This window comes from Pichia kudriavzevii, chromosome 1 (assembly GCF_003054445.1).
Source record: "Pichia kudriavzevii chromosome 1, complete sequence".
Lineage (NCBI taxonomy): Eukaryota > Fungi > Ascomycota > Pichiomycetes > Pichiales > Pichiaceae > Pichia > Pichia kudriavzevii.
In genome coordinates, this window is record NC_042506.1 from 1,598,032 (window position 1) to 1,623,929 (window position 25,898).

General features: G+C 40.6%; 13 protein-coding genes across 13 annotated transcripts; 7 read left to right on the forward strand and 6 right to left on the reverse strand.

Moving 5' to 3' along the window:
- Nucleotides 1–160: 160 nt before the first annotated feature.
- On the reverse strand, nucleotides 161–1,555 carry C5L36_0A07290 (uncharacterized protein; the record flags this gene model as incomplete). Its single annotated transcript, XM_029463744.1, has 1 exon — nucleotides 161–1,555. The coding sequence occupies one exon, from the start codon at nucleotides 1,553–1,555 to the stop codon at nucleotides 161–163; it is 1,395 nt and encodes a 464-aa protein (XP_029319604.1).
- Nucleotides 1,556–1,857: 302 nt separating this feature from the next.
- Nucleotides 1,858–4,935, forward strand: C5L36_0A07300 (uncharacterized protein; the record flags this gene model as incomplete). Its single annotated transcript, XM_029463745.1, has 1 exon — nucleotides 1,858–4,935. One exon carries the CDS (start codon nucleotides 1,858–1,860, stop codon nucleotides 4,933–4,935), a length of 3,078 nt encoding a protein of 1,025 aa, XP_029319605.1.
- A 127-nt stretch (nucleotides 4,936–5,062) lies between these two features.
- Nucleotides 5,063–8,920, reverse strand: C5L36_0A07310 (uncharacterized protein; the record flags this gene model as incomplete). The annotated part of the gene is made up of 1 exon (XM_029463746.1): nucleotides 5,063–8,920. One exon carries the CDS (start codon nucleotides 8,918–8,920, stop codon nucleotides 5,063–5,065), a length of 3,858 nt encoding a protein of 1,285 aa, XP_029319606.1.
- Nucleotides 8,921–10,293: 1,373 nt separating this feature from the next.
- On the forward strand, nucleotides 10,294–11,952 carry C5L36_0A07320 (uncharacterized protein; the record flags this gene model as incomplete). The annotated part of the gene is made up of 1 exon (XM_029463747.1): nucleotides 10,294–11,952. The coding sequence occupies one exon, from the start codon at nucleotides 10,294–10,296 to the stop codon at nucleotides 11,950–11,952; it is 1,659 nt and encodes a 552-aa protein (XP_029319607.1).
- Nucleotides 11,953–12,275: 323 nt separating this feature from the next.
- On the forward strand, nucleotides 12,276–12,863 carry C5L36_0A07330 (uncharacterized protein; the record flags this gene model as incomplete). Its single annotated transcript, XM_029463748.1, has 1 exon — nucleotides 12,276–12,863. One exon carries the CDS (start codon nucleotides 12,276–12,278, stop codon nucleotides 12,861–12,863), a length of 588 nt encoding a protein of 195 aa, XP_029319608.1.
- Nucleotides 12,864–13,028: 165 nt separating this feature from the next.
- C5L36_0A07340 (uncharacterized protein) lies at nucleotides 13,029–13,667 on the reverse strand (the record flags this gene model as incomplete). The annotated part of the gene is made up of 1 exon (XM_029463749.1): nucleotides 13,029–13,667. The coding sequence occupies one exon, from the start codon at nucleotides 13,665–13,667 to the stop codon at nucleotides 13,029–13,031; it is 639 nt and encodes a 212-aa protein (XP_029319609.1).
- Nucleotides 13,668–14,395: 728 nt separating this feature from the next.
- On the forward strand, nucleotides 14,396–15,406 carry C5L36_0A07350 (uncharacterized protein; the record flags this gene model as incomplete). The annotated part of the gene is made up of 1 exon (XM_029463750.1): nucleotides 14,396–15,406. One exon carries the CDS (start codon nucleotides 14,396–14,398, stop codon nucleotides 15,404–15,406), a length of 1,011 nt encoding a protein of 336 aa, XP_029319610.1.
- A 113-nt stretch (nucleotides 15,407–15,519) lies between these two features.
- On the reverse strand, nucleotides 15,520–17,637 carry C5L36_0A07360 (uncharacterized protein; the record flags this gene model as incomplete). The annotated part of the gene is made up of 1 exon (XM_029463751.1): nucleotides 15,520–17,637. One exon carries the CDS (start codon nucleotides 17,635–17,637, stop codon nucleotides 15,520–15,522), a length of 2,118 nt encoding a protein of 705 aa, XP_029319611.1.
- A 1,812-nt stretch (nucleotides 17,638–19,449) lies between these two features.
- C5L36_0A07365 (uncharacterized protein) lies at nucleotides 19,450–19,791 on the forward strand (the record flags this gene model as incomplete). The annotated part of the gene is made up of 1 exon (XM_029463752.1): nucleotides 19,450–19,791. One exon carries the CDS (start codon nucleotides 19,450–19,452, stop codon nucleotides 19,789–19,791), a length of 342 nt encoding a protein of 113 aa, XP_029319612.1.
- Nucleotides 19,792–20,087: 296 nt separating this feature from the next.
- Nucleotides 20,088–20,540, forward strand: C5L36_0A07367 (uncharacterized protein; the record flags this gene model as incomplete). The annotated part of the gene is made up of 1 exon (XM_029463753.1): nucleotides 20,088–20,540. One exon carries the CDS (start codon nucleotides 20,088–20,090, stop codon nucleotides 20,538–20,540), a length of 453 nt encoding a protein of 150 aa, XP_029319613.1.
- Nucleotides 20,541–20,778: 238 nt separating this feature from the next.
- On the reverse strand, nucleotides 20,779–21,708 carry C5L36_0A07370 (uncharacterized protein; the record flags this gene model as incomplete). The annotated part of the gene is made up of 1 exon (XM_029463754.1): nucleotides 20,779–21,708. One exon carries the CDS (start codon nucleotides 21,706–21,708, stop codon nucleotides 20,779–20,781), a length of 930 nt encoding a protein of 309 aa, XP_029319614.1.
- An 89-nt stretch (nucleotides 21,709–21,797) lies between these two features.
- Nucleotides 21,798–22,760, forward strand: C5L36_0A07380 (uncharacterized protein; the record flags this gene model as incomplete). The annotated part of the gene is made up of 1 exon (XM_029463755.1): nucleotides 21,798–22,760. One exon carries the CDS (start codon nucleotides 21,798–21,800, stop codon nucleotides 22,758–22,760), a length of 963 nt encoding a protein of 320 aa, XP_029319615.1.
- Nucleotides 22,761–22,936: 176 nt separating this feature from the next.
- C5L36_0A07390 (uncharacterized protein) lies at nucleotides 22,937–25,891 on the reverse strand (the record flags this gene model as incomplete). The annotated part of the gene is made up of 1 exon (XM_029463756.1): nucleotides 22,937–25,891. One exon carries the CDS (start codon nucleotides 25,889–25,891, stop codon nucleotides 22,937–22,939), a length of 2,955 nt encoding a protein of 984 aa, XP_029319616.1.
- Between the last annotated feature and the right edge of the window lie 7 nt (nucleotides 25,892–25,898).

The following is a 25,898-nucleotide window of genomic DNA, read 5'->3' on the forward strand; positions in this document are numbered from 1 at the left end:
TGATCGTTCACACCAGATTCGAGATATTTTTGTTTTATTTTTATACCGATTTTCTCTATTTTGTTTGCTTTACTTTATTTTATCAAATTTTCTGAAATTTTCTTCCCTTGACTGTTGGTGTCAATGACGGCAAGCGCCTTGGACCTGTAGTAGTGGTTATTCAATTGACCATTTCAAGGAACTTGGTGTTGACAGCATCAAGGTCCTTGCGGGCAGGTTCTCCACCTAGTATCGCAGTTGCAATTTTCCCGCTAGCAAGAGTATCACGAATCCATTTTTCGACGCCGGCACGGTCGACCTTGTCCACCCGTTGAACAAGCTCGTCAGGGGTTAGACGTTGGCCGGTTGTGACAAGCTGACGACCAACGTCTTCAGCAATCGCTGTAGTACCGTCGAGAGACAGAAGTAGAGAGCCACGGAGTTGTGCCTTTGCGGATTCGAGTTCTGCATCGGTGAATCCACCATCGGCAACACGTCTCCATTCTCTTGCAACGGCAGCAAGCATCTTGTTGACATCTGCAGTTTTGTCCATTACAATGTACATTCCCCACAAACCGGTATCTGCGTATGAGGTAGAGAAAGACATGTAGGAGTTGGCCAAGGGAGACCCATTGTTGGATACAGCATACGATAATGGGGTTCCGCTATTAGCAGCAGACCCAACACGATCCCAATTACCTACAATAGCTTGCGCAACTAGTGCAGTAAAGTAATCTTTGTGAGACCAAGAACAGCCTTCCAATGAAACTGCAATATGAAGATGTGGAAGAGAACTATCTGCAACATGGACATGTCCACTATGAAAAACCGGCAATTCAGTACCGTATTTTGTTTGTCCTAATGGTGTTGGCTTATCACTGATTGGAACATGGCCAAAGTTCTCAAGTGCTAACCTTACCAATTCATCATGATCGACACATCCAGCACCAACTAAAACCATACGATCTCCCTTGTAGTTTGTCGAGATATATTTCTGTAAATCGCCTTGTTGGATCGTCTTGATGGCCTTTATAGGACCCAAGATAGTCCGACCTAGTGGTTGGTTTAGATAGACTACCTCATGTAGTCTGTCGAATACAACTTCGTCATACATCTTATCAACTTCTTCAGATTCCCGGATAATCACCGACCTCTCTCTTTCAATGGCCATTTTCTCAAGTTTGGATCTAGTTAGAATGTCGCTTAATATGTCAACAGCACGTGGAATATCGTCCTTCATGGTTTTCGCATAATAAACGGTATTCTCTCTTGAAGTGTATGCGTTTAAATGGGATCCGCAATCTTCAACTTCCATTTCGAGTTGCACTTGTGTTCTGTTTTTGGTACCTTTGAACGCCAAATGTTCGAGAAAATGCGCAGTACCAGAGGTCTTGTCCGTAACGTCTGCACGGGAGCCTGCATCAATCCAAACACCAACAGTGGCAGTCAAAGTGTGTGGGATTTGTTCTGTCGCCACTGTCATTCCGTTGGGAAGAACGGTCAGACGAGTATTGGACGCAGTGGCAAATCTTCTTAGAGCATGTGCGCCTTTAAGCTTGTTTATATGTCTAAACATCTTCGTTAGTTAGTTGTTCGATATAGGCACGAGTGTTAGAAGAACTATCCTGTGAATAACTAGAATTTGAGATACTTCCGGTTAGAGTTATATCTATAAAATTCAGTATTAATTGGTCCTCCTGAGCATTGTAAATTATTATAAATTTCTTCTTCGCTGAACGTCCTCAACATGAATTTAACAAGTCTCAAATGTGAAATCTCAGGCTTGCAGGTATTTGCCACTCTAGTACCTCTTATCTTCTTAAAGACCTTATTCGACTACCATTGTAGACAACACACTTTCAACATCTATACCGAACAATGGATATTGACACACGCTCCCCTACTCCTTCTGCAGCCATTGACGAGTCTTTATACTCTCGTCAACTCTATGTCTTGGGTAAGGACGCGATGTTGAAGATGGCCTCCTCAAATGTTCTTATTATTGGTTTGAAAGGCCTTGGTCTAGAAATTGCTAAGAACGTGGCACTTGCCGGTGTCAAGTCTTTATCTTTGTATGATCCTGCTCCAGTGGAATTACAAGACCTTTCATCCCAATTCTTCTTATCTGAGCACGATATCGGTAAGGAGAGAGCTTCTGCCACATTACCTAAACTGGCAGAATTGAACCAATACGTCCCGATTGATGTCGTCAAAGACCTCACCCCAGAATTAATAAAAGGTTACTCTGTTGTTGTTGCAACTGATCTACCACTCTCGAAACAGTTAGAATTAAATGAATTAACTCATGCCAACAATATCAAATTTATCTCTGCCGATGTCAGAGGTTTATTTGCACAAGCCTTTGTTGATTTCGGTGAAAAATTTACAATCTATGACCAAACCGGTGAAGAATGTAAAACTGGTATTGTTTCAGATATTGAAAAGGACGGTACTGTTACTATGTTAGACGATAATAGACATGGGTTAGAAGATGGAAATTACGTCAAATTTACAGAGGTTAAAGGTATAGAGGCCATCAACTCCACTCCTGAAAATGAAAAAGTTTTCAAGATAAAAGTCTTAGGTCCGTTTGCCTTCCAACTAGAAGACTTTGATCCTTCCTGGGGTACATATGAAAAAGGTGGATTGTACACCCAAGTTAAATTACCAATCACTGAGTCTTACCAAGATTTGAAGACACAATTGGCAAAACCAGATCTGTTGACTCCAGATTTTGCTAAATTTGATAGACCTATTCAACTACATCTTGCCTTCCAAGCTCTACATCAGTTCAGAGCTGACCACAATGATGAACTTCCAAGACCTCAAAATGAGGAAGATGCTCTTAAGATTGTGAAGTTAACTAAATCATTGGTATCCAAATTTCCAGATTATTTTGAATCTGAAGATGATTTGAATGTCGATTTGATTAAGCAGTTTTCCTATGGTGCAAGGGGTGACTTGCCGGGAATGGTAGCATTTTACGGTGGCTTGCTTGCACAAGAAGTTCTAAAGGCATGTTCCGGAAAGTTTGTTCCAATCAAGCAATGGCTGTATTTTGATTCTTTGGAGTCACTTCCAGAATCTGAAGAGTATCCAAGAACTGAAGAAACTTGCAAGCCGATCAACTCAAGATATGACAACCAAATTGCAGTTTTTGGTTTGGAATTTCAGAAGAAGATTGCAAACTTGAAGATATTTCTTGTCGGTTCCGGTGCAATTGGCTGTGAAATGCTGAAGAACTGGGCAATGATGGGTATTGCGACAGGTCCAGACGGTAAGATCTTCATTACGGATAATGATACTATTGAAAAATCCAATTTGAACAGACAATTCTTGTTCAGAGCCAAAGATGTGGGAAAAAATAAATCAGAAGTATCTTCAGCTGCGGTTATTGCAATGAATCCAGAATTGGCAGGTAAAATTGATGCTAGAATCGATAAAGTTGCAGAGGATACAGAACATATTTTCAATAACGCATTTTGGGAGAACCTTGATATTGTTACCAATGCCCTTGATAATGTTGAAGCAAGAACTTATGTTGATAGAAGATGCGTCTTCTTTAAGAAACCGTTACTAGAATCAGGTACCCTAGGTACTAAGGGTAATACACAAGTTGTCATTCCAAACTTAACCGAATCATACTCTTCATCAAGAGATCCTCCAGAGAAGTCTATTCCATTATGTACTCTAAGATCTTTCCCAAATAAAATAGACCATACTATTGCATGGGCAAAGTCTTTATTTCAAGGTTATTTTCACGATGCTCCAGAGAATGTCAACTTATACTTGACACAACCAAACTTTGTAGAATCAGTTCTAAAACAAAGCGGCGATGTCAAGAGCATTCTTGAGTCCATTAGTCAATATCTAACTACTGACAAACCACTAAACTTTGAAGATTGTATCAAGTGGGCAAGATTACAATTTGAGGAAAAGTTTGCCAACGAAATTAAGCAATTATTGTATAACTTTCCTAAGGATGCCGTAACGTCCAAGGGTGAACCATTTTGGACATCACCAAAGAGAGCTCCAACTCCTTTAGAGTTTGACATCGATAACCAGAACCACTTTGATTTCTTAGTTGGTGGTGCCAACTTATTGGCTAATGTTTATGGGTTAAAAGGTGATATTGGCTCACCAGACAAATCATATTATGCCAAAGTTTTGAGCTCCATTGAAATTCCAGAATGGTCTCCAAAGACAGATTTGAAGATTCAAGTCAATGATAGTGATCCAGATCCAAATGCTGAGGTTGTCACCGACAACTCAGTAATTGAAAAATTATCTTCAAGTTTACCAGCCCCATCATCATTAGCTGGCTACAGGTTAACAGCCGTTGAGTTTGAGAAGGATGATGATAGCAATCATCATATTGAATTTATCAATGCGGCTTCCAATTGCCGTGCTGAGAATTACGAGATTGAGCCTGTTGATAAATCAAGAACAAAGTTTATTGCAGGTAGAATTATACCTGCTATCGCAACAACAACCGCGTTAGTTACTGGTTTGGTGTGCTTAGAGCTTTACAAGGTGGTTGATAAAAAGACTGATATTGAGAAATACAAGAATGGTTTTGTAAATTTGGCACTACCATTCTTTGCATTCTCTGAGCCAATTGCAAGTCCAAAGGGTAAATATGGAGAGAAGACTTATGATAAGATCTGGGATAGATTTGACTTGTACGGTGACATGTCATTGCAGGAGTTGATTGATTATTTCCAAAAGAATGAAGGCTTAGAGTTATCCATGATGTCTTATGGTGTTTCTCTTCTCTTTGCTTCTTTCTATGTTGCTAAGATGAAACCAAGATATTCAATGAAAATCACTGAAATTATCGAATTGGTTACCAAGAAGCCATTGCCTGATCATGAAAAGACACTGATACTAGAAGTTTGTTTGGAAGATGAGAATGGAGAAGAGCCTGAAGTTCCATATGCTGTGCTTCACTTGTGAAGGAGTCAGAAAGAGAAGGAAAAGACGTCAGTATGAAACCATGCTTTCCAAATAGTTGTGTCGTGTATAACACACATTCTTTCTAAATATTTTAAACCCTTACTATACATATATTGAGTAAATAATCTTATACAATTTTTCCATCTTTGATTCTTATTATATTGTCTGAGTAATTCATAACCAATTGTTGGTGCGTTACACAAACGATTGTGATTCCCAATCGCTTGATATAATCTAACACTTGTTTAGTGGTGTACACATCCAAGGAAGCAGTGAACTCATCAAGCAGCAATATTGAAGGTTTCCTCAAGATGGCTCTCGCCAGAGCAATTCTTTGTCCTTGACCACCAGACACCATAATGTTATTGCTGGAGTTACAGAGTACTGTATCCAAATTTACATTAACCTTCAAATCATTGAGTAAACTAACCAATTCAGTGTCAGTTAATAGAGACTCTGCTCTTGGATTACCATACAACAAATTTTCCCTAACAGTGCCATTAATAAAATATGCTTTCTGTGAAACAACACCAAAGGCAGCCATCAAATGATCTTGCTTTATTGTTGTTATATCGTAACCATCAATATGTACCGAGTCTGGAGGGGCATCTTGTAAACGCAGAATGAGAGAAATTATCGTTGATTTACCTGATCCTGAGTCACCTACAATGGAGGTGAACTCACCCACAGGTATAGTGAAAGTAACATCTCTTAAGACTTGAGCAAATGATCCAGGGTATTTGAAATTTACATTTTGGAATCTAATTGCGCTGTTGGTTTTAAACGGAACAAAAGATGGCGTCAAGTAACCTGAATTGCAGTTATTTTCGATATTTAAAAGTTGGTTGATTTTTAAAGCAACTCGTAGCCCTCGATATAAGCCTGGGGCACTTGACATTAACTCACTCAAAAATTGAACAGACATGAGGATCATCATCACAATTTGCATCATTTTGATTAGGCTGTATCCATCCATTGAAACCAATTTTAATCCGTAATAAAGCATTATCGATTGTGCTATACCAACAAGAAGAAAAACAAAATTAATAGAAAATCCTATTGATATGGATCTTTTCAATGCATTATCCAAAACGACTGACAATTTCAAATTGAATTTATCTGTCATTTCTGCTTGTAGATTATTACAGGTAATGGTTTTAATGTTTACCCTTGTCTCATGAACCACCGATTCGGCAGCTCCAATCGACTCTTTGTACGAGAATTCTGTCTTTTGCATTACTTTAGTTCCAATGTAACTGAAAATTGCAAATAGTGGAGACAAACTAAATCCAACCAGAGCATACTTCCAGCCTATAGTGAGAGTCCAGATGATGCAAACCACGCTGATAGCAATACTGGAAATTAACCTTGATAAGTTGGATGAAAAAATCTTACGGAAGTCACGCATATCATTCATAAGTAAAGTTGATACTTCATTTGAATCTAGGTATTCAAAAAATTGAACATTTTGTTCAAGCAATTTAGCTAGTGAATGTTTTTGTAGTATTTTACATAATCTTCCTGCCACAAATTCTAAAATTGTTTGAGAAATCAAATCAGTTATACCTATGAGTAAAGCGGCTGAGGTTGCAATCATCGACCATTTTAAGAGGTCATAAGTTGTAATCAATGTACCAGATGCTTGAGGAATCAAGCCATTAATCAGTTTAGCAAAACAGTATGAGAAAACAGGAGACAAAATCGCATTTCCTAAGGTGACGAAAAGCCCCAAAATATAGAGCAATTTGTATTTTAGAGGTATATTTCGAGTTAGAATTTTGTAAGCAATCCATATGGGAGCCCTAATATTTATCAATGGTTGTTCATTTTTTTCTGAATTAGTATTTGCAAAGGGGGAGTTCTGTAAACTTGATTCTAAATCACTATCATCCAAATTCTCAAGTTCAATAGATAAAGATTTGCTTTCCCTTTTTTCCCCTTCATTTTGCTCTTGCAAGGTGGCATGGTTCTGTAGATTAGCAAATCTCCCTTCCAGGCCAACCAATTCTTGTTTCATACCATACTCAGCAATTTCTCCAGAGTCTATAAGATAAACAGCATCCTTGTTATTGATATGCGCCAACTCGTGAGTTATGATTATTGTAGTTTTACCCTGTCTCCAATCGGCTATCTTTTTCATAAATAATTTACGTTGTTCAATATCTAAAGCTGAGATACTTTCATCAAGTATTAGAATTGGTGAATCTTTTAGTTTTGCCTTTATTAGGTTCAATTTTTGTTCTTGACCGCCACTTAGCTGGACCAATTTATTCCTTCGATCATTCGTGCGGCCAATATAAGTTTGGTAGGAATCAGGCAGAAAATTTAGGACCTCATTGAAATTGAAAAACTCAATGGCTTCTTTAACTTCACAAGAGTCGATATCCTGATATGGGGAACCCAAAAGGATGTTGTTCTTCAAGGTATCGTTGAAAATTTTGGGAAACTGTTCAACCAATGTAATTTGGTTTCTTAACCAACTTTTATCAAGATCTTTCAAATTGTAGCCATCTACTAAAATGTCACCATGATCATAATTGTACAGTTTAAGAATGAGAGAAGCAATGGTTGACTTACCTGAGCCGGATTTGCCGACAATAAAGGTTGTTTTGAAAGGTTCAATTTTTAAGCAGAGATTTCTCAAATTGAGCATCCCACTTGCAGGATAAGTGAAGCTGATATTTTCTAATTGGATATCACCATTCAAATTCCTTTTCGGGATTATCAACTCTGCATTGAACTTTTCAATTTCTTCAAACGACATCATAAACTTGACAACTTTTTTAAACGATGTATTTGCCTTTTGAAAGATAACAGCTATAATAGAAAGACTGCTTATGGTCATTGCCAACTTTAGACAAGAATAAAAGCACGAAATGATATCTGATCCAGATCCCCTAGTATGCCTAACCAAATAAGAGCCAAACCAGAAGCTCTGAACAAACAACAACAATGCCAATGTTTTCATTATAGAAGATACTAGGTTTGCATAAATGGAGAATTTTCTAAAAGTCAATTCAGAGTTATCCAAGATTGTAATGAATTTCCCAATTTCCAAGTTTTTAGAGTGGATAATTTTAACCCAAATAAAAGACGATAAATTCCAATCAAGAAGGGAAATTGCATTTGCCTTTGAATCGTCTTCTTGTTTGGCCCAAAAGTCAATTTTATTACCAAAGATTATCATTGTGATTATAATGATTGGTATAACTGAGAAAATCAACAAGGTCAATCTCCATGAATAATAGAGACTTATAGCAAGCAGGGAAATAATCGAGAATAAGGTTTTGAATAAAATCGATAAATATTCACTTATTGAACTTCTAAACTCTTCAATTGATCTGTTCAACTGAATCAAGTCACCATCTAAGTTTTTATTATTTTCAAACCATTTCAAATCACGATATAGTAATGACTCATAAAGTCTTTTCCTACATCTCACCTGTTGTCGTTCACCCAGATATGTGAATAGGCTGGTTTCAATCCAGCCTGTAATCGTTGATCCCAAAGAGATGAGGAGAATACCAAAACTCGGTAGGGTTATATCACCAACAAAGTCAACAGGAGAAGAGTATTTACCCAATTGGAAGTTGGTCAAATAGGTGAATAGTTTATTAATCAATATTGTTGAACCAATATCTGTTACTGCGCAGGCAGCGTTTGCAATTAGGGCAGGAATAAGTAACAGAGAATCTTTTCCTTCAAAGAAATAAAAAGGGTTTCTAGTTAATAGTTCACCGTTTTCGTATCTATCACCATTAGCATCATCATTGACATCATCATTAGCATCATCATTGACATCACCATTAGCTTCATCATTGACATCATCATTAGCATCATCATTGACATCACCATCTTCAACAGCCATTTGATCAAGAAACTTTCCCTCAAATAGTATATGCGAAGTTGTCTCTTGCTTGTTGGAATCGAGGCTATCTTTTCCAGTATTTAAAGACATGGGGGTATTGTCAGTACTTTTGTTCATCTGCACGTGTTTTGAAAAACCTTTGAACACACAGACCGTTGTTGATGTTTGCCTTTTACAGGAGAACACACAAACGGAATATTGGAAAGCTATATTATAGAGACAGACAGATAGTATCTACAAGGACAATTACAACACACTTAAACACAAACCAGTAAATAGGACTATACTTGGCATGGTAGATCATCTGTCCTGTACCGTCCCTTATAAAGCTCCCCTACCTAGTCCGGGTTAGTGTACTCCCCGCAAGAGTTTTCTCTGCTACAGAATATACATTCCCTTACTGTCAAGAGAGTGTGTATGTGCAAGAACAGCAAGAGACCACTATGAAACAAAAGGGGCAGGGGAGGGAGCAAGGCGTCCATGTGTCAAGTGTGTGCAAATTACCTCTTTGGGCCATCACTATAGGGTTTTCTCTGCATTTCAAATAGAAACCCTCAATTTCTCGTTACAAATGTCAAAACGGCCACAAGCGAAAATGCAGAAAACGAAAATGCAGAAAACGAAAAAAAACTCTGAAAAGTAAAAATTCATTTCCCCCTTTCACTCCTTTCCCTCTCTATAAGATCCGATTTGCCCTTTTTCATTTACCCTCTAATATTTCCCCATTGCCAAAATAGGAAAGGGGGCAAAAGTTAACTGAGGGGTATAAAAGGCGCAGTTTTTGCCACTCTAAGAATGCTCATCTTTAAGGGGGGGGAGGAAAAGTTATATTAAATTTACACCAACACGTTTTTAAAAGCACACTGTTTGTTCAACAGTCTGTTAAGTGTAAGAAACAATCGCCACACTTGACGGAGACAAGGAGTTTGCACATGGCAGTGGCTATGTGTGAGTGTCCTTTAGAGGAGGAAGAGGAAGAGTTTGAGGATTGTGAAGAGCTCTTCTACTGCTGTAATTGTGACACACTGATGAGCAACCAGATAGGGACAACTGACTCGCCATGGAGAGGAACATCTAATCTAACAAGGTCTTAGTAGAACTCTTGGTTTCTGAGTGTCATTGCAATGTAGTGTTATGATGTAGCATAAAGTATTATAATGTTTTGTGGTGTATTGTAATATGGTGTAATATGGTGTATTTTACAATTTACTATTGTATTCTCTGGATAACCACGACGGTGAGTGATTTTTGCACCTTGGTGGAGGGGGGGCTGCTGCCTTATTTTGCATTTTAGGAGATGCCATTGTATTTGTAATTGTTAAAGTAGAAGAGGCGGTAAAGTATAACTTTGTCGTTGCAAGGTGAATATACTTGCAGGGTACCTCATATGCATTTATATTGGGATATATACACCGCCGGGAGTTTTGCATTCTTCCACTTTGACAGCACATCATATCACATCTGATCAAAGGCCCAAAACCAGAATCATTATGGACCAAGGTTGGATTCTTGTGTGGATCACCTCCTGTATAACTTTTTTGGGATGTTGTGTCATATACACCGATGTCCTATACGCCTTTTTCTTCCCCAAGAGAGCTACACTCAAACCGTTCCATATCTCCAAGGACACCAACTTCCTTATTTGCTCCTTGGCCCTCTCCTCAGGGTCACTTCTTTTCACCTCCTTATCGAAACTTCTCCCCAAGGCTGGCTCCTATTTGGGCTCCGTTCCTCGTTTGCATGACAACTACAAGTTGCTCACCAGTGTCCAGTATGGTTGCTACATGTTGGGCATCCTCATTTGTTCACTCTTGAACCTTATCATCCATTTGATGACTAGTGAGAGTTTGGTGCATTGTGCACATGACGACGTCGAAGGCGCTGGTCATAATCATGGCCATGGCCATGGCCATGGCCATAGCCATGCTGCCGAAGATCATAACCACAGTCATACTACCGAAGATCAGAATCATAGCCATCATAGTGTACATTCTCACACCCATAACCATTCACATGGCCATTCCGATCCCCCCTATGGATCTACACCATCGTCTCATAATCAATCACCTCTAGAGGAACATAAGCTAGTTGAATCTCCTGAATCGTTGGATATCAATCACGTGGAAACAAAGTTACATGACTATCACCCTTCAAATGCTCCAGCAAACCCACAAAGACCCCCAGTGGCCACCTTGCATAATGAGCTCGATAAGAGGAAGACAATGTCGTTGATGGACTTGTCGTTGAAAAAACTAAAAGGTGAAACAATGACGGGTGAATGTTTTGGCGATATAAAATGTTTTGATGATATCTTGCTTTCCAACAAATTACATAAAACTCACAATGGGTTACATTTTTGCTCTAAACCAAGTGAGGAGAATTTGCTATTTTTCCCCGATGATCATAACAATAGGCACATGATCACCGACCGTAATGAATTTTACAAAAGATACCCAACTCTTGATATTCAATCCCCCTTGATTTCAAATTCTCAACCTAATTACAGCTCTTTCCAAAATTCAAACGATGAAACCTTTTCTCATAACAAGTTAAACAGTCATCATGATAGTCATGATGTCCATTTCCATGATAATGACGATCTGGATGATTCCAGTATAAGTGATGATGAGGAGATCCATCATCATCACATCAAGACCCCTCTCTCGAGACTATTGTCCATTGGTTTACAGACCATTTTGGCTATTTCGTTACACAAATTCCCAGAAGGATTCATCATGTATGCCACCTCTAAGTCGAATCCTGAACTAGGCATGTCGATTTTCTTGTCCATGTTTATACATAACTTTGTTGAAGGCTTCACAATGACTTTGCCCCTCTACATTGCATTGAACTCACGTTTAAAGGCACTCTTAATCAGTGGTACTTTGGGAGGATTGAGTCAGCCTGTTGGCGCAATGATTGGTTACTTTATGTTTAGAGGAAGCCCACAGGGCGGCGGAGGTGGTGACGACAGCGATGGTATCAGTGTTTTGCTGATTGCTGTATTGTTGGCCATCACAAGTGGCTTTCTAACGTTTATTGCGCTACAAATGTTTGCAAGTGCCATTGGTTTTGGTGGTGGTCAAGAAAAAGTAATGAAGTGGTGTTTTGTTGGTATTACTTTGATTTGCTTAAGTGATCTCATTTGATCTCTTGTATATCATAGAACCTATATACATCCCAATCAGTTTTAAACTATGTGTATTTTTTTTTCTAACACGTGTAAGAAGACCATTGATTCTTCTCTCTTAACTGGTGATAGTGATGAGGCTTTCATATTTTTTTTTTTGGTACAGATTCGCTAACTGTAAACAACATCCATATGCTGGCCCGTGGCATCTGCAGATGTGTATGATTTACATCTCTGAACTCAACCACACAGACATTTATATTTGGATATAAATATCGACACAGATTCATATACATACACATATACAGCTGCATTTGCACATAACTGCATTCTTGGATAAACATGGGGCAGAAGACCAGCAAGTTGAGCAACGAAGACATTTCCGAGCTACGAAAGGAGACGAAGTTCACCAACAGAGAGCTACATCAGTGGTACAAGGGGTTCAAGCGGGACCTCAATGGCGGGGAGCTGAACAAGGAGACATTTATTGAGATCCACAAACAGTACTATCCGTTTGGGGATCCGACGGAGTTTGCGAGCTACGCATTTGAAGCGTTTGATCTGAATGATAAATCGGTTGTTGACTTCAGGAGTTTTATCAAGAGTTTGAGTGTGGCTTGCCGGGGTAGTACTGAGGAGAAGTTGGCGTGGTCGTTCAAGCTGTATGACCGAGATAAAGACGGATACATCTCGTATGCGGATTTGCTAACGGTGATCAGGTCGAGTTACAAAATGCTCGGGAAGAAGGTGGTGAAGTTCAACGAGAGTGACCTGCAGCCCGAACAGAGGGCAGACCGCATCTGGGTAGGGTATGGTAAAAAGCTTGAGAGCCGTAGTTTTGAGAGAATCAGCCATGCCGAATGGGCAGATATATCCAACCTATCATTGGACGTCATTGGAGCCCTTACTCTATACAACGATCTTATATAGTGATTTCAAAACTGAACAGAAAAAGAAAACAGTATACTGGTATTTGGACTCCCTCCCTTTCTTTCATTCTCTCCTTTTCCTCTTTTTAAGGCTCACAATCTCACACTCACAATCTCACAATCTCACAATCTCTCCTTACCACATCTCCTTCGTGGGGGTTCCTGTTCAGATACGTTCTGCGGTGAAAACGGCACCTTTAACTATCCCCTTGATAGTTTCTGTCAATAGCCAATATGGACGAGCGTTATGCGAGTCGTTCTTGATGGCTGTATCCAAATGTTCCAGCTCTTCATCTCTGAATTTCATAATTGTGTTTTTCAAATTCGTCACCTCTTTAGAATCGGTGTATTTACCAGTGTCTAATTCCTTGATATCTCCAAAGTTGTTGCTTAAAACACGTAGTTGCTGGTTGTAATGGCTGCCAATGACCGTCTCCACAGCCTCTGTGCATGCCATGGCCGCCTCCTTGTTCATAAACCCCGTCGCAAATCCTAATCCAAACGCTCCAACCTTCCAAATGGGCGTCAATATAGAAGGCCTCACCCGATGTTGCACCTGCAGCTCGTTGAACGTGGTCCGGTGAACAACTTCCTGCTCCCACATATGTTTGATGACGGGCTTGACCTTCTTGTTGTGAGACAAGGCCAGGTACTGTCCCGCATAGATGAGGTCTGCACCCAACTCGCCCGCCTGGTCGACCCGTATAACCCGTTCGAGATATGCTGCTTGTGCTGCCGACAGTGGGGCATGGGTCGTCTTAACAGCAGTGGACGTGAAACGTTTGGCAATTGTCACTCTGTTCATTGTATCTGTTTGTCTGTCTCTTTCTGTATGTATGTATCTCTCTGTGAGTATGTATCTCTCTGTGAGTATGTGTCCCTGTTTCCGTCTCCTAGATTGACCTTACAGCTCCTTCGAATGTACCTAGACCACAGTGTAACCCTCGTATCCACTAATCTCCGTCCGGCAACATCAAAATGACGTGAATCTGATTGGAATTTATCCGTTCTCGCCGACGCGTCGAAAAGGCGTTGGTTAACAAAATAAAGACAATTCGCGACAAAGGGGGCTTTGCGGAAATAGCAATTGGGGAAACTTACATATTAGGAATCTTTCATTGATACAATGTAACTGATTGTGGAGACCCAGTAGCTGATACTTAGCAGCTGATGGTACCTCCATTTCATACAGATACTAATTGAACATGGTTCTCTAGGTGGCATATCACCACAAGAATATGGGCTCACGTCCTCCTCTTTCTATATACCTGGATTCGGTATTGCAAATTACACAGAGAAACAGGAGGGGAGGCTCGGTAAAACTCCGTCAACGGTGTTTGAAGGGGGGGGGGGATTTTTTTTTTTCCCCTCATTGTGTGAAACTTATAAAAAAGAGTCATCATCTTGAGTTGAAGGTAGGACCAAATTACATGGCAACTCTTTATACAATTGCCCAAGTGGTGTTGGTGGTTTGTTATCTCTCTGCCAGCTACGTTTGTAACTATATCCAACACCTGGAAATCTTAACGCAATATGGTCAAGGTGACTATTTTAGGCGCTGCCGGTGGAATTGGACAACCACTCTCATTGTTATTGAGACTTAATCCATGGATTGACGAATTGGCCTTGTTTGATATTGTCAATACCCCCGGCGTGAGTTGTGATTTGTCGCATATTCCTGCATCACAGGTTGTTAATGGCTATGCTCCGAAATCGAAATCAGATACAGAGACAATCAAGACTGCCTTGAAAGGTGCTGATATTGTTGTTATTCCTGCAGGAATTCCACGTAAACCTGGTATGACAAGAAACGATCTCTTTAAAATCAATGCCGGAATCGTTAAGAGTTTGATTCATAGTGCAGGAACCACTTGCCCTGATGCATTTATTTGTGTCATTTCGAACCCTGTCAACTCGACAGTTCCAATTGCCGTTGAAGAACTAAAGCGTTTGAATGTTTTTAATCCACATAAAGTTTTCGGTATTACCACATTGGACAATTTCAGATTAGAAGAATTTCTGAGTGGAGAACTTGGTGGAATTGTCAAACCAAATGATTTATATGGTGATGTAGTTGCTATAGGTGGCCATTCGGGCGACTCTATAGTACCGATCTTGAATTCGTGGAATTTGAATTTCATCAATGATGGAGATTCTTATAACAATTTGGTCAAGAGGGTCCAGTTTGGAGGCGATGAGGTTGTCAAGGCAAAGGACGGGAAAGGTTCGGCTACATTGTCAATGGCTACAGCTGCATACAGGTTTGTCAACAACCTCTTGGACGCCATTGTCAATAACAAGAAAGTCAAGGAAGTGGCCTTTGTGAAAATCGACCAATTGCCAACTACAAGGGTTCCCTATTTTGTTGTTGATGAAACTCAGTATTTTAGTCTACCCATTATTCTCGGTAGACAGGGGATTGAGAGGGTCACGTTCCCAGAATCTCTGACAGAGCAAGAGGTGAGAATGACAAAGCACGCTGTTGCTAAAGTTAAAGTTGACGTTAATAAAGGCTTCAATTTTGTCCATGGCCCAAAACTGTAAAATTTCCAGTGGCCAGCCTTCATAGTATTCTTTTCGTTTTCTATTTAAATGATTAATCTTTTCTTTTCCTTTTTTTTTTTGACTTTATTAATATACACACTAATATACAGGTTTCAATTGGATATATAATATCCAGGTGGCGGTGGTTGCAAGGTCTGCATTGGCTGTAGCTGCTGTAAGGGCTGCAATGGTTGTAGTTGCTGCAATGGCTGTAGTGGTTGTAGTTGTTGCAAAGGTTGTTGTACACGATGATAATGTGGTTGCTGCTGTTGCGGTGACCCATTCGGCACAACCATATATGGGCCATTCTGGTCTGGAATAGACGGTCCAGGGGGACCAACAAATGGTTGATTTGGTGGAAATACCATATGAATGGGCACATTTGGCGGTGCAGGCATCGCAAGTGGTTCATTCGAACCTGGTACCATCATTAAATGAGGATGTGACTGCGACTGTTGTTGTTGCTGCTGCTGCTGCTGTTGTTGCTGTTGTTGTTGTTGTTGTTGTTGTTGTACTTGCGATGGTTGTAGCTGAGGTGGATGTAATTGCTGTTGTACTGACGGAGGAAACTGTGGTTGTAGCTGTGGGTGAAGCTGTGGTTGATGTGGTGAGGAAACTTGTGTCTGGACATTCTGCTGCTGGATTAAAGGCATGCTATACGGCAAGTTTTGGGGAACCTGTATGAATTGCATAGGGACCATCATTTGTGAAGGATGTTGATGCTGCGGGTGTGGAGATGCAAATACCTGGATCGGTGATTGTCGTTGGGAGTGGGAGCCTGTGTTTAAAAGTGAATGGCGTGTTGCTGGTGTGGGTTCATTCGACGGCATACGTACTGGGGTATATTGTTGTTGTTGTTGTTGTTGTTGTTGTTGAGGAGGAAGTGGTAGTGAAAGTTTCAATTGCTTGTGTTGCTGCAAGGATTGGTGTTTTTCTTTTTGAATTTGAGGTGACGATTTTTCCGGAGACTCTAATAGGTTGAACATTGAGACTCTCTTATCGTAAGGTAAGGTTACTATTTCAAATCTTGATAAACTTGAATATTGCGGGGATTGATCGTTGAACTTTGATAATAGCAGTTCGATGTTTTTAATTAACGCTTTATCATTTGAACTCCTCAGTAGCTGCACCGCCAAATCGCTGAATTCGTTGCATTTGAAAGGACTTCTAACTTTCCTCATTGAAACCTCCAGTAAATCAAAGGAAATATTATATTCCCCCAGATAAAAGTATGTTTCTGCCAACATAAACCAAGGTAGAAAATCGCCCTTTTCAGATTGGATATAATCGAGTATATTCGATGCTTTGATGTACTCCTTATCAAGCCTCGATATTTTCGATACTATCGAGAATGCCTTCAGAGGATCAAAGTAAGGACCATTACGAGACAATAACATGTATGCATATAGAATCAGAATAGAATAATCGTCCGGGTATACTTTAGCTGCAGTCTGGGAAATCCACATACAAGTCGTTAAATCATTCAAGTTATGGAACTGGGTAAATAGTTGGTTCATAATGGACACAGCCCTCTCATTCAGTTTCTTGTTATCAGTCAATGGTAAAGACAAGAAGCGCTCCAATTCATGTTTCGCAGGTTCCAAATTACCTTCCTCAATTGATATTTGGATCAACTGTAGATGTGTTTCTCTTGCTATATTTAAATCATCATCATTGTACTCCTTTAAATCTTGAGGTAATAAGTAGAGACATCTAGTGAAAGCCTCCACTGCTGATCTACTTGTTTGTGAATGACTCAACACCTTCCCTAACATCAGATATAAAACAGGCCTTTCTTTATGTGAGTCTAACAGTGGGTCAACAATCAAATGAGCAGCTTGAGGGTCATCTAGATATAAGTAGCATTTGGCCAACTTCATGTTCAAGTCCAAATCTGTTTTGAGTTGAGGATAAAAACTGAAGGCCGAGTTGATAAGGTCTATTGTCATCTTCAAGCCATTCATGTTATGCAGTGAAACGTCTCTCTCGACTAGAGCATCTACAAGTAGATTGAGGGCCTTGACGTTAGTTGGTGAGTATTTTAGTGCTGATTCAAAGCAACGAATGCGGAAATCAAAACTTAAGCAGTTGAATTGTATCGACAGTTGGCCGCATTTCATCCAAGTTTCAAAGAGTAGGTTACTAGTATTGCTGAACTGTGTATCAAAAGGTGTGGCCTCGCCCCTCCTTCGTTTCACTGGAGTTGACCCTCCAGATGATTGTCTTTTCATAGGTGAGGAGGGTATAAATTCTGGGGTGGGATAGGGTGTTTTGCCTTACAACAAGGGCAGATAATGTACAGCGTGATGAGACAGGGAGTATCAAAGATAAGAGAAAGGCAGAAGAAAGGGGATACACGTCGAAGAACTAGAGTTGTTTCATGAGAGAAACTCACGGCAGTCTCTGCCTTATGGAACATGTTGCACCATCGAAGAAACCGGGGATTATTACAAGTATTAATAATTTGAATATTAACGACAACATTGTTGCTGCTTGGAAAAAAAAAACAAAAAACGTAGTATTATGTCCTCGATTGTGGGCCATGAGCAATTGAAATGCAAACATGCGAAAATGCAGACCACCAAGAATAAAATGCAGTTTATCGAAAATCCAAAACGCATTTAGTGTCAAACAGCAGACATTAGGCGTCCATTTTGAGGGTTTTACAATGCGTTTGTTGCAATCTAATGCACTTGGCTGCATCGACATGCGTCTAGACGCGTTTAGATGCATCCACTTGCATTTTAGCGCATGTTCCGTTCCCAGCCAATGCGGCATATAGTTGCAACCTAGACCAGGGGCACAACAAATGGGTTAATAGTGCCATATGTGCCGGCAAAAGGAGAAACAGCACCGGAAGCAACAAAAGTAAGAGCCGAAATAATATTGGGGGCCGAAGCTATATAGGGGAGGGGAAGATTTAAGATGCCGGTAGTTTTAAAGGAATTGAATGCGTGAGAGATATCTGCAGGTGGTGAAAATAGAGGAAGGGGGAAGATAGACGACAGCAGCCCCGAGTAAATAGAAACTAGGTTTTTATTGGAAGAAAATAACGAATCTTCTGGGCATGTAGCATGGATTCATTCGGTAAAAACGTCAACCCAGCTACATGAGGAAGCAATTGTAGTGCACACCACCGAGAAGATACGCAGGAAAAAAAAAATACGTAACGGATGCACTTGGGAAAGAGAGGATCACCTCTAGCGGTCCTTTTTGTTTAGTCAGGAGGATACTGCCAATCAAGCTGGAATGAATGTTCCTTAAGATGTTAGGAAGTGAGACAAAGTCAATAGGACAAGGATAACGAAATCCGTATAACGAGCCAAAAAAACTTTACGGCAGCGTAAAAGGACGAAAAAAAAAATAGACAGTATAAATAATAAATACAAGAAGGGAGAATATTATTTTCATGTATAGAAATTTCGCCATGCGTAAAGACATGAAGGTTATTTGCATTTTCTGTGAGTTTGCACACACAGTCAACGATCCAGTGATGGACGTTGGCATTCATCTTGCGTCGAATCACTCCTGTATTGTCAAGAGTTAGTTTCTCTTGACGTCACCTTTGTCAGGAACTTTCCATCTAGTGTTGCATGAATTTTTCAAATGTTGATGTTCTTGGACGTCCATAATTGAATGAGACGATCCAATAAAATACGGTGTATTATTACCAAGCATGAAAGAAGGGCCACACATTATATCTACGAAACAGGTACAGTTATTCCTCGACTAGGTACAGGGAGTGGTTGGACGACTATGTAGTGTGATCAAAGGAGGAGGTGATGGTTGCGGTTGACGGGACGGGGCGGGATTTGTTAACACCCTGACAGCTAACACAAGATGGGCGACGATCATGTGAATATTTTTTATGTTTCAGCTTTCCTCCCCCTCCTTTAAACAATCTCTAGATTCGCATACGCTTTTTGTCTTTTGTTACAAAAGTAGTAGTATTCTGGATCGGATTACAGTATTTCTTTTGAGGGGTTTGAAGATACAGACATTAATTGATCTAGGGGTTGAGCGACCAAAGAGATGCTAGGACAATGTGGGTCTATGCATGCGTAAGTTCTGTTGTTTTTGTTGCTACTGCTGCTGCTGTTGCTGTAGGTGGTGTTGTTAGTGTTAGTGTTATTGGTATTGGTATTGCTATTGGTATTGGTATTACTGTTGTTGTTGTTCCCGTCGGTTCGCTCTCTGTTTTTGTTATGTACTTTGGCCACTGTGCTGTCCCTAATTATGACCCTTCCCACCCCTTCAGAGTAAAAAAAAATGGTGTATTATCCCCGAACAGAAACAGCCCCCCCCATTTCCGTTCGGTTAGATCCGGCACTCTCAATACTGCCCTTGCGATCTCTGTCCATGGGACTCCAGACCCGCATTATTGAACACTACATGACGCTCTACTGCACTGCAGTGCGTTTTTCATGCACGGCACAGCACGTGTTGGCTTCGAGTCCACATACAGATATTGCTGCTGCAAGGAACATGTCCACCCTCTCCATTTTCTCCCCCTCCTTTTGGGACGTCTGCAGCGCACGTCGGGGTTAACCTTCTTAGGAAGCGTACTCGGTGGCTACAATACCCTCCTGCGGGCAATAGTTATCTGCAATTTGCAAACACTTCACCGTCATCAGATTTGAATATTCACCAAACACAAACAAAAGCCCCCCCCCCTCTTGCGATGTTGTATTCACATAGGCACACATACAAACGTAGACACACACAGCAAGCTCAGCAGAGAGAAACCAACAAGGCCATAATGGGGGGGGGGGGGGAAATAGAAAATTGGCCCATTGTCTGCAAGCAACCACCCAGTCACGTAGCATGCAACATTTCTTATGTCGGTCCTAGACACGCACTTTTTTTCCGACTTCTATTATGTCTGCACAAACCCTCACCCAATATGCACCTTGACCTCCAGTTGTCTCACATTCGCAGATCGTATTGTAACATCGTCTATCTTACACCTACATCTAAGCCTCTCCCCTCCAACCTTGTCCTGCTGGGTACCACCACCCAATTCGTTGCTCCCCTGAGCGTTTTTTCTCATGCAAAATTTGTTCCTCCAGCGACTCGGAAATATTCCCCCCTACCGCAATGTTGCTATATTTTTATGCGCCTAGTTTTAACGTAGTCGTCTAGATTGCGTCGCTCCCCCTTCCTTTTGCAAAAGTGTTCAGGAGAACCGGAGAATTAAAACACCGCCGCAGAGCGTCACGTGACTGCGGCGAGCGGTATTTTTGGTTGAGAGTGATAAACGCTCCTTTCTATAGATATATATATATATACTTGTACATACATATACATGTCTGTGTGTGGGGGGGGGGGGGGGGGGGGGGGTAAAAATTGGGCACTTCTTTGTCCTTTTCCCTTTAGAACTTACCGTGGAGCAGGTTCTTGATCATGTCTTTACCAGTGAAGTAGATGGTTCTGCCTAAGGTGACGAAATCCAGCGTACTGGCAAAGGTATCCAAGAATCCAAATGGTAGCATTGCAGGAATCCAGCCCTGTGCTAGCTCCAACGCATAAGATCCAGGCTTCATACCGTACTGCTTGAACTCGCCCTTCGCCATATGGTGCTGGTCGCCCGCCTTGTAAACGCTCCGCTCAAACTGGTTTGGGAAGGCAGCGTACTGTTCACCTTTGAGAATGGTGAAATAGTCGTCGGCAAAATGGATCCCGGTGTGTCCCTCTGTGCCGACAGCAGTGCCGAAAATAATCAGATACTCACTAATGGACGCATGGAGAATGATCATGGACCCCATGGCACCGCCGGCATTGTTGAAGACCCAGTCTTGGGTATTGAATTCATTAATGGCATCACTGCCATATCTCTCGCTGAGTTTCTCTTGTAAGTTGGTGAAGAGCGCAACGGTATCGTCCTCCGGTGTGTTGGCAATGGTCTCCTTGACAATCTGCTGCAGCTCCTCCTTGTCAAAGATGTAGTTCTTTGGTAACCACGAGTAGAACAAAAAGTCCATGACATAAAACGTCATGAAAATGTAAAAGACCGTCTTGATGAGACTAGTCACCTTGCATTTTTTCATACAGCAAAACATCTTTGGTAGTTCGAAATCGATATGCTTCACAAGTGGGTCTCTTCTGGGTGCTGTGAAAAATGGATAAGAAGCAGGGTATACTTTACACTCCTTTATAAACGAATGGTTTAGTGAAATTAGACGTTGCTTAACAGTTTGGAAAAAGAATGTATGTCGAAAAAAAAAAAGAAAAAAAAACACCCATACAAAAACAACAATCACAACGACTTTTAAACGATAAACGAGGGTTCGGTACGAGCTCATTGTAGCATAATTAGAGGCACATTTAGCAGAATATCTTTCTTTCCATTGGGATTGAATAGCCTAAGAGAAGCTTTATCGGACTTGCGGAGATGGAGGCACAAACTTTCAACAGGATCTATGAGATATTACATTCGTATGACTCCATAGAGAGGGTATTCGACCCTTCTTGGTCCTTCTTAGAAGTTGCATGTGCAGTTTTAGTATTGGCGCACAACAATCCCTTAGATGCTGCTAAGTTGGTTGAATTGTACAACAATGATAAGGCGGCGGTTTTGCAGATGTATGTCCATGCAAGAGATGATCCTGACCAGATTGAACATATTGACGGTTCAGAGACAGGCGTATATATCTTTGACCTGGCAATCTATATGCTCCGATACACAAATGGCTTCACCAGTCGACACCCTAGTGGTGAACTACTGAAAAAGATCACAGTTATTGACGCTTACACAGAATATTGCCACAATATGATGCTTGAAATATACAAGGTGAAACTCTGTGAGTTATTCAACGAGGAACGGTGGGCTCTCTATCTGACGAACTCAATGGATGTTTTGAACACGGATGTCTTTAACCACAAAGACTTTTTCACTGCATTTCTGATGGAATCATACGGATACACAAAGGAATGTGTTTTGCAGGGGTTGAAAGCAATTGAGGTTGACAATAAGTGGCTGTTAAAAATTAAAAGTTTCAACTATGGTTTTATAAATATTAACGACGAAGAAATTATGCAATTATGCAATGACAGGGCCACTGATAACGCTGAAACAATACGGTATAATTTGCAGGAGTTGAATGTCGTCCTTGCATCCAAGAAATTCAAAAGTGCCAAATTAGCCACCTTGGAAACCCTTACGAACGGTGAAATATTGAATGTTGTTATAGACTTGAAAAGGGGGAAGAAACTCATAGTGGATATTGATCTGGTCGATAAAGTCCTTACCTTCCCGCTACAGCAGCAAAGTGTAAACATTAATAAGATGCTCACACATGTACTACCTGCGGCTCTGGATAGAGACTGGACCTTTTCTAATGCAACCCCGCAATAAAATCTGTTAAAGAATACGAAACTATAAATAAATAAAAAGCAGAATTTACGAACTTGTATCTATAAGTATACATATGTAAAGATATATATGTAAAGATACTTCAAATGATTAAAAAAAAGGGGAGGGAAAACAAATAAACAAGTCATTAATCTTTATAAATATTCATGGGGATCTTTTCATACCTTAACCCTACCAACTAACATATCTGCGATACCTCTAACATCTTGCCAGAATACAGTCTTTCTCATTCTCTTACCCTTGTGGGTATCGACATTCCAAACTTCCCTAACGCTTCTGAATTTAATATGTGATTTATCAACACCTAGAACAGAACATGTGTTTGTGACTTCATCAGAATTAACAAATTCGCCAATCTCATTACTTGAAGCCAGTGCAATCTCTTGTTTGTCCTCCAAAAATTCAACCGCTTTAATAGCGAATCTGGTTGCTCTGCATCTATCAATTGGGGAAGGAATACCACCTTGTTGAACATGGCCCGGAATGGCAGTACGTGAATCAAACAGTCCATCCGACTCATCTGCAATAATTTCACCAATTGTTTCAGTGCTTAAAGCCTTTGAGGCGTTCGCTGATTTTATAACAACTAAACCTGAATTCTTCTTTCCCTTATTCAAATGGAACGTTGTCTTCAATGATTCAATGTCTGTCCTCAATTGCTTCAAAGATATCTGCTCTTCAGGTACGTATGAGGCTTCCGCGCCAGAACACAATTGGGCATAAGTAGCAATATAACCCGAATTACCACCCTGACATTCAACAACAAAGCATCTATCTCTCGTAGAGCTTGCAGACTGGGTGATAACATCGCAGTATTCAACTAACTTATTTAAACAAGTGTCGGAACCAAGCGAATACTCAGTACCTGGAACATTGTTTGATATAGTTGCAGGAATCAAGACCATAGGAATTCTAAACGCTGGATAGTTTGAACGTGCAGATTCCAATTCTTGAATACTTTCTAATGCTTCAAATCCACCAACAACAACTAAACCGTCTAATTCGTACTTGGAGAAATAGTAGGATATCAAACCAAGGTCTGATTCAATTGGAGTCGTACGATTAGTACCGATTTCAGAACCACCTAGTGCATTCCACCCATCAATGTTTAACCAGTCAATTTTTTTGATTGATTCATGTCTAGCTAATCCTGAAAATCCGTTGTAGATTGCATATGGAATATGACCCCTTGATAAACAGAAATTTGCGAATGCATATGTCGCAGAGTTCATACCACCTGCAGGTGCACCGACATTAATAATTGCAAACTTTTTCCTTTTCTCCACTGGTAATGAAGGCTCCCTAAAATCAGCCGTATTGATTGACTTGTAATACTTCAAATGTTCACTGAACTCAGTATCTCTCAAAGACATTGCCTTATCGAAATCCTTTGCCTCAATTGCCGCTGCAACGGATTTGGTTAATTTAACAGCTTCAACAAGTGATCTTTTCACAATTTTATTTTCGGCAATACCAATCATTTGAGAAGGAGTTGATGGAGTTGATTCTAACACCGCATCAACTGCAGCAACACCCTGTAAAGTTGCTAAAACACGGTCAAATGCAACAGCTGGTCCACCTCTTTGAACGTGACCCAAAGTCGTAACCCTGGTATCTAAACCTAACTTTTCAACTAGCACATCTTTGACATCGTTACAAGTGATTGGAGACAAATCCGTGCAGATTGCACCCTCCGCAACAATAACAATGGTTTTCCGCTTACCTCTTGTTCTATGAGCAGAAATAATCTCACACATTTTGTCAGCCCAGTTTTCCCTACTTGATGGTTCTTCAGGTATAAACATATAATCAGCAGATGTGGCAATAGAAGCCATCAATCCCAACCAACCACAATGACGACCCATGACTTCGATAACGAATGCACGCTGGTGAGAGTTGGCTGTTGCGTCAATATAATCAATGGCTTGGCAGATACGATCAAGCGATGAATACGCACCGATGGTGGAGTCTGTTGAGGACATATCATTATCAATGGAGCCAACAGTACCACAAATATTCAAGTGTTTGTAGGTATCATATTGTTGCTGTGTAATCTCCTTCTTTTCAAGTAACTCTTGAATAAGTGAAGGCCATTCCTCTCTAAACCGATCGGCACCGGTAAGAGAACCGTCACCTCCACAAACAATCAATGCATCGATACCTGCCTCAATCATATTTTTGCAACCCTTTAATCTACCCCATCTTTCTTTGAACTCCATGCACCTAGCAGTTCCAATATTAGTACCACCTTGAACTAGCCAGCCATTGACATCAGTCCATTTCATTTCTTTGATATATTCACCACCTTTAACGAGACCAGAATAACCTTCATGAATTGCAAAGGCACGATGGCCACGTGCAATAGCTGTACGGATAATTGCACGAACATTTGCATTCATTCCTGGGGCATCACCTCCAGAAGTCATGACGGCAATGTTTCTTTGATGCGTGGACATTGGACGTTGTCTCAAATCAACAGAAGAAGCGGTGGTTGCTAAGCTGCCACTGGTAGTTGTAGATTTCAATTTAATCGAACGAGATTTGAGATTCGTTGCTAGAGGGTTATGTAGAGCTGTGAAACCAACAATAGAGCCTAGTGGATCGACAACATACGATTCCACTGGCTCCAACTCGTTAGGACGTGTTTGGAAGTGCAGGTTCTTGTCCTTGAAATGCTGAATCAATTCCGGCAATGCATCTGTTTCAAGGGATATGGCAGACTGTAAAGTTCTCCAATCCCTTCTGTTGATGTGGGATAAAAGGTTCGCAATGTTGTTTTGAATTTGTTCCGCAGATGCCGCATGTTCCGGATCCAATAGAAGAGTTATAGAGGAGTCGTTCGTTAAAGAACATCCTTTAGGGGAATCCTCCCTATGGGAGAAACCAAGGTTGATATAGAATTGTTTTGTAGCGTCATAGAGTTCCTGAGTAGGAGCATAAAAGACGACTGTGTTTGCGCTGTTGAGTTGTGTCATTACCAAGTGAATGAGGGGCTTTTGGTAAACCAATGTGTAAATTTCCCTCCTTCTAAAAAGAAACACCCTGAGGTTATATATCTGTGCAAACAGCAAAATAATAGAAACATCGTCCCATGGTGGTGCTCTTCCGAGCATGTTGTGA